The sequence below is a fragment of the Phragmites australis genome, chromosome 10 (assembly GCF_958298935.1).
Source record: "Phragmites australis chromosome 10, lpPhrAust1.1, whole genome shotgun sequence".
NCBI lineage: Eukaryota > Viridiplantae > Streptophyta > Magnoliopsida > Poales > Poaceae > Phragmites > Phragmites australis.
In genome coordinates, this window is record NC_084930.1 from 3408924 (window position 1) to 3416168 (window position 7245).

Sequence of the window (7245 nt, forward strand, 5' to 3'; positions counted from 1 at the left end):
GATTTCGTGTATACAGGCCACTGAATAACTTCATGTGTTCACCATATGAACTCATGTCACACTGTGTGGACTAATATAGAACAAAATGAACACACATGTAGGAGGAATTGCATATGTAATTGATAAAGCAGAAATAGTCACCCAAATTCATTGTCAGATTCACTGAGCGTCATATTGTTCATGTTGGTATTCAGTGGCATATGTGATTTTTTTTAAATTTTGTTGGCGTTTGATGAACTCATTATCAGAATAGAGCGAGTAGCTGTTGATGTACTGTGACTTTACCTTCACGTATCATACAGTTGCTACGGAGCAGGTTAGGTGCCCAACAGCACAGCTTCCATCTCCAGGACACAGCTGATGCCTAACCGACAACAGAAAGAGAAGCGTAAAGCTTTTTGCTGTCATTTTACTCAGGGAAAGGTACTTGATGCTGCCCTCACAATTCATAATGAACACTGCATAATCAGCAACTCAACTGTAGTTCATGACTCTATTCCAAGGAGATGATAAGCCAAGCAGCATTCTTTAATCCTTTCTGCACACTCACCCAACCATCATCATTCCATGCCATTCCATTGCTCTCATTACAGCAACTTGCAGTGATCTGCTGAAAATACATTAATACTAGGCAAGTAAACTACTGGTGAGATGGGAACATGACAGACAAAACAAGCGACCAGGCCAGAGTTGGAGGTTGCAGATTGCAAGAGGGCAGCAAGATTCCAATAGAAGAAACCAACAGGAGGCAGCATAGCAGGAGTAACTAGAGGACAGATCAGAGATTGGTGCACTGCAGTACCAACCAGCCTACCCATCTGCCCTCACAGTGCATACGTTGGGTAATAGTAGATGCAGTACAAAACTAACATTTGTCACATACTTGCAGCAACATCTCATCATTTATACTACTTCACAGTCCCCCAAGTCCCAACTCCTTGCACCAGCAGAGCTAACAGCTCTCCCAATCCCAAGAAACACCTCGAGATGCATGCTACATAGATAGAGATTGGTTTTGTAGTGTTATCAACTGACCATCGGGTGAAGAGATGGGAGAAGCAGAAGAAGCAGTGACAGCACCAGAAGGCAGCCATGGCGAGGCACTGAAGCTTCTGCAGTCCTTGGCCTCCTCTTCGCTGGCCTGCTCCGTTACGCAGTTCCCAGTGAAGTGGCAAACGATCAAAGACAAGCTTCAGCAGTTCTGCTGCAACCTGAATTCATTGTGCAGCGGCGTCGGCGCCAATGGCGGCGACGATGATGGAGAGAATCATATGCTGGTTCAGTTTATGCAGTCAGCTTCAGCAACCGTGAGGAGCATCCAAGTTATTGCTTCTCAGTGCAGTGAAGGGTCCTACAAGGGTGGAAGGCTTCGTCTGAGGAGTGACCTGGACAACCTGAGCTCCAAGCTTGATGCACACATGAAGCAGCTCAAGGAGATGGCTTGCTCCGGGATGCCATCGGCATCGAGGGCCATCATCGCGGTGAGGCCCGGCATTGAGGCCAGCATAGGTGAGAAGACGTTCTACCTCAAGGATCTCTTCTCCAGGATCAGGATTGGTGACACTGTCCAGAGAGGCCAGGCACTGGCCACCATTAGAGAGCTCTTGGCAGAAGATGAAGTGTGTGCAAAGGTTGTTGCTCTTGACACCGAGGACGGCATCGCCTTGCTCACCGGGTTTCTCGAGTCGAGAGATGTACGCATCCAGGAAGAGACTGCAGGTGCCGTCGCCATTGTTGCAGGTTCCGAGTACTACAGAGGAATGCTGGTTAAGGCAGGGGTGATTGCTCCATTGGTTCAGCTGCTGGAGAATAAAGACACTGCCAGTGAGCTAGCCAAGGAGAGGGCAGCTCAGGCACTGAGGGAGCTGACGGAGAACTCCGACAACGTGTGGGCCGTCTGCGCGAACGGCGGCCTAACCACGCTGCTGCACTCCTGTGCCAATGCCGACAGCAGCAGCAAGCTGATCAGCTCATCTTTTGCAGTGCTGAGGAATCTGAGCAGGGTGGAAGAAGTGAAGATGTTCATGGTGGAGCAAGGGGTGGTCACGGAGCTGGTGAAGCTCTCCCAGAAGAAAGAAGAAATCCGCAAGCTCGGTGCCGTCGAATTGCTCCATGCCATGGCTCTGGATGATGCCGATGTCAGAGAAGAAGCAGTCAGCATGGGGGTGATCCAATCACTCCTTCAGTTGATATACCCTGACCTTCCATACTCCTACAAGGCCAGGGAGGTTGCTCTTGCAGCCATTTGGTTCTTCTGCTTCTCTTCTGCAAACTCATTAGATGACCTAATCAGCTCGGATAGTCTCGGCTGGCTGCTCTTCTACCTCAACAATGTCGACTATGCTGTCCTTGAATGCACCCTCAAAATTCTGAGGCACCTCTCTGAGGTTTCAGAGGAGTACAACAGGATGATGGGAAGAGCAGGGTATTTGAGCGCCCTGGCAAGCCTGCTTGGAGCGAAATCCTGTCGAGTCCGGGAAATGGCAGCTCAAGTGCTTTCCAGCTTACTACTGCTTCACCCCAATCGCGTCATTTTCGTTCAAGACAGCGACAATTTGAATAGGCTGCTGCAGCTGCTTGATCCGGCTGAGGGCAAGCTGATGGCAAAAGACTTGATCCTCTCTGCTATCATGTCCTTGGCAGAGACCAACAGTGGAAGGAAGAAGATTGTGACATCCGAGCACTTCAGCAGCCTGAAAGAACTGGCAGACTCTGGCGACTTCGACGCTAAGAAGGTCGTTAGAAAACTATCTGCTAACAGACTGCAAACCATTTTCAGCAAAATATGGAGTGCTTAAGTTATTTCTGACACAAATCTTCTCTGATGTCTTTACTGCGTAGTTTATTTGATGTCCATAGTTCTTGTTTTTCTTGTCATCTCGTTTTAATTGTTATGATCCCTTTACGTTGTACATTGCAACTTCAGTCAATTCAAGGTTTTTTTTTTTTGGTTAGTCTATGGTTATCAGTTTTTGGAATGATTTACTGTTTATTCAGTTATGCCAAGTAAATTTAGTGTTACTATCTTACACATAATCATGTAATACCCTGAATATTATGAGAAATTCAATGCGAAAATTATGAAATAAATAGTGTTGTCCGTGCGATATTTCAAATGGGCAAAATGTGTTTTTTCGAATAGCAACTCGGATGAACGGTTGGAGACCGCGGATGCGTGTATCTTGTTGAGACAAATCCATTTTACTATTCAAATATCCCTTTTAGATATCTTGTGATCCGTAGCGAGCCTAATAAATTTAAGAAATTAGGTTAAAAAGAAAAAAAACAACTGATTGCCTATATATAGCCTGAGCCTGAGTCATGCTCGACCGTTCCCAAGCCCAGACCGGCCCAGAACCCAAACCATAACCCTAGCGCCACCGTCCTACGCCGCTGACCTTGCCGGAGAGTGACGTTGCCGCTGCGGTTCGGCTCCACCCGTGTCATGCTACCCGCCCGCCGGCACCATCCACACCGTAGCCACTCTGTCAACCGTGCTGAGTCACACTATCGCCCATCGTTGAGCTGTCCCTGCTGCGTCATGAGCTACCACGACCGAAGCTCGCCGGAGCCAGAGCCGCCGAGTCGGTGAGCTGCTACCTCGGTGCAGAGAGGAAGCAAGCACCGGGAGGAAGGAAGGAAGAAAAGCAAAGAGAAAGAAGAAAAAGGAAAGAACAGAGAAAAGGAGAAAAGAGAAGAGGGATTTCACGATTTCATCGGATTTGTTTCAAATTCGCGATTCACACTACAAGGTTAATATCTAATTAGTTTCTAGAGTGTTGTGGATTCATTTGGATGGAGTATTTCGTTGCCGAAGTATGCCCAATAGTTTGATAGTAATGCAACGGTGTTAGTTTCGAAAGCTGGTATTAATCCGTATGGAATCAACTAATGTTGTCTAAAGAAAAGTTGTAGGCCTCCTCCATATATTTCTTTTGGGGCTGGTTTCGTTCAATTTGGATAAGCGGTTTGAAATTTATCACCAAAACCATGTCATTGTGCGGATTCAAAACCCCGCGTAGCAGTTCTTCTTTTTAAATTCTGGGCACGATAGAGGTCGAATTAGAGTTTTCGCGCAACATGAAAGTTGTAGATAATTTTCTCTAGATGCTTTAGATGTATTTATTTGGCATGTTTAGATAAGAGGTTTAAGAGTCATGTCCAAAATAGTGCAGAGCAGTTAATAGCCCTTCATGTGTTCCGGCGGTCCGACCACGAGCGTGGTGGTCAGACTGCTAATCGTACATAGAGTTTTCGGCGTTCCGAAGGCTTCACATGGTCAGACCGTTCGGGGTCATGGTCGGATCGTGAGACGGGGCGGTCAAACTGCCTGCGGACAGAGACCCTTTAGGGTACTACATGTTCTAGCGGTCGGACCGCCAGGAGAGATGTTTTTCGACTGACGGAGGTTGCAAAACGTATTCCCATCAGAGTCGATTCGAGAGCGTAGTTCAAGCATACAATTCATATTCCCGTGGACATTTCGGAATAGATCTTGAGTACGTTCTTGTTCTTTAGGTTTCGGAAGTGTCGGTGTTAGCGGTGAAAGACATACTTCTTGCCACGGTTAAGGCAAGTGCATGATGAACCTGTGATTTGGCACAATTTGCTCGTTGATTGTTCCTACTGGTTCTTTGCAATCGTGTTCATTCCATATTTGAGATTTCTTATGTTCATGTGATTCAAGTTCAAGAATGTGTTTTAAGATTCTAGTTTTGAATTCAAGTTATTCATTTACATTCCATTCAAGTTACCGATGATACCGGTGTGCAATTTGGTTCTCATATTTAGATCTCTGTGAGTAAATGCTGGTCTCACTTGCATGGCTTTACCGGTAAATGCAAAGAAAAATTCATGTCATTCATCTCCGACGGAAACTAAAGGGGTTTATTGTTGAATTCAAGTTGTCCGTCTCAGACAAAAACTAAAAGGGTTTATTGCTGTTTTCAAGAAAAAAGAAAACCCAATATTTATTGTTCTTCATTGATACTGTTGATGCGTATGTTCTTCCAATTTCATACTATATTTGTTGAGTGTTTTTACTCACTCTCGTGTTCTTTTGGTTTTTAGGTACCTTTGATCGTATCATGTTTGGAAGAGGGACATAGCATCACGTAACGGCAAGGACCACACTTAAATCATACCTTAGCGTCGTGTTTTGCTAGTTAGTTAAGTAACTTGTGGCTGTTTTGGTGTAATGTATCATACCCTTGAGTTGTTTTGGTACTAGTTTTAGACGGTTATGGTTATCTTCCGCTTATAAATATCTTGCATGTGATGATTGTGTAGTTTTCGTGTCGAGGGAAACAACAGTTTCAGTGAAAACTTTGCCGAAATTTCTAATAACTTTCGGACTTGTTAGGTTTGTAGATTAGAGTCGGTAGCAATCCTAAGTTTGTTGAAATCCGGGCGTTACAAATCCGGACACAACTTAGGCATCCTACCAATTTGTAAGATCTGCAGGAGACACAGCTTAGGCATCCTACCAATTTGTTAAGACCTGCAGGAGCAAGTGGGAGTTAGCAATGGTTCATGTAACTTTATTACTGGAAACAAATATGTGAAATTTAGTACACAATTGACATGCCAAAACAGGCAAATGGAGGCCAAACAGAAGTAGCATTAGAATACTGATATCCCTTTCATACCAAACAATTATCAATAAGTATTAAGACAAAAACAGGTTGTCGTGTTCACCTATATCTTGTTTCTCTCCTATCCTTTCGATTTGGCGTTCCCGTGATGCCTTCAAGATGTACACGTGAATCTCCAGCAATGACTGTTCCAGGCTTCTGTATGAAGCCCAAATATAGGTAAAATATCAGTGCAAAGCTGACCTCTACCGTCTAATTGTTTGCATGCCTCCAAGCTGAATCAATGGTGAATTTGGATTCACGGTTTGCTAGTCCTTATAACAACTGCTGCTAAAATGTGCAAATGCCCCCATTTTCGCCTGGTATTTCATTTTGTCCCATCAGTAAACTATGCATGAACTGGAGAAGTACTGAAACTAGAATTCTGTCAGCATGCATGGTTCTGGTACAAAATTCAGAGGGAAAAATGGGACATTTTAGAAAACTTACAGGTGTTACTGGCCAGTACTTGTTCATATAAAGGACAGCGATTCATCAATCTCCAGAGCAGGATATCCAATTGAATTTCAAAATCAAAGGAAGCAAAATGGGACAATAAGGGGGCAGGGATATAAGAAACCATACCATGATCCTGTACTTCATCGAAACAAAAACACACTTACACTCTCTCTTTTCACAAGGTAGCACACATTTACTAGTAGGGTCTTAACAAAAGAAATGGGGAAATAAGCATGAGATATGAATGTAACAGTAGACCATGTAGCACACTGCAAAAAGGGCCTCACCCAAAGCTCAGGTTAAGCAGGCACTTCAAGATGAAGAGTGGGGGGGAGGGGGGGTGGGGAGCTGATGGAAGGAATGGATCAAAGCCACACCACTTCTCAAGCTTCTTCTTCTGCTGCTGCCGCCTCTGGTGATTCAATGTCGACGACCCGTGCCTGGTAGGGCGTAATGACATTGCCATCGTCCACTGCAGCCGTGAAGAAAGATCGCTTCCCAACCAAATCTGCAACACGCTTGGCGCACCCCGAGTCACGAGGGCTCTCATCAGAAGGCATGCTGGTCCTGATCCTTGGGAGCAGCTCTGCAACATTGGCGATTGTTTCAGGAGACAGCTCACCATTCGACAGCTTGGTAACCTTCGCTCTGATCTCCTCCCTTTGGCTTGCTCCACCAGCCGATCCCGGGAGAGACTGCTTGCGCCACTTCTCTTGTGTTCCAACTCCCAGGGACGAGCCAGGAGTGAGGCTGTAGCGACTCGGGACGACCCTGACCTTGGAGCTCCCCGCTGGCCTCTTCCCAGTGGCTGCAGTGCCGGTGTGATTGACCACGCCTCCGGGCTTGAGTTCATCAACAACCTTGTTAGCCCCAACTGCTGCATTGCCTCCCCTTGTCTCAGTAGCCTTGGCATTGCCTCCCCTTGTCTCATTAGGCCTGGAAGTGGACTGCCTCCTGGACATGGGGCTCATGCTCCCGGTCCTCGCCTTGGCCCTACTTGCTGCAGTTCCTTGCCTAGCATCCAGTGGCTGCCTGGCATTGCTCGATGGCCATGGTTTGGCAGGGACGGCGTGCTTGGAATGCTGGCCTTCTTCTCGGATGGCATTGAGCTTGTTGAAGAACGGATTGACCCGCGCCGCCGGCTTGCTGCCGA

The 7245-nt window shown here is 46.2% G+C and overlaps 1 protein-coding gene across 1 annotated transcript; it reads left to right on the plus strand.

Annotated features, from left to right (window-relative positions):
- Positions 1-555: 555 nt before the first annotated feature.
- LOC133931397 (uncharacterized) lies at positions 556-2942 on the plus strand. The gene has a single exon (XM_062378270.1). It carries the CDS (start codon positions 1050-1052, stop codon positions 2796-2798), a length of 1749 nt encoding a protein of 582 aa, XP_062234254.1. The 5' UTR covers positions 556-1049; the 3' UTR covers positions 2799-2942.
- The last annotated feature ends 4303 nt before the right edge of the window (positions 2943-7245 follow it).

Coding starts and splice junctions, on each gene's coding strand:
- LOC133931397 (XM_062378270.1), top strand. CDS start 1,050: ATGGGAGAAGCAGAAGAAGCAGTGACAGCACCAGAAGGCAGCCATGGC.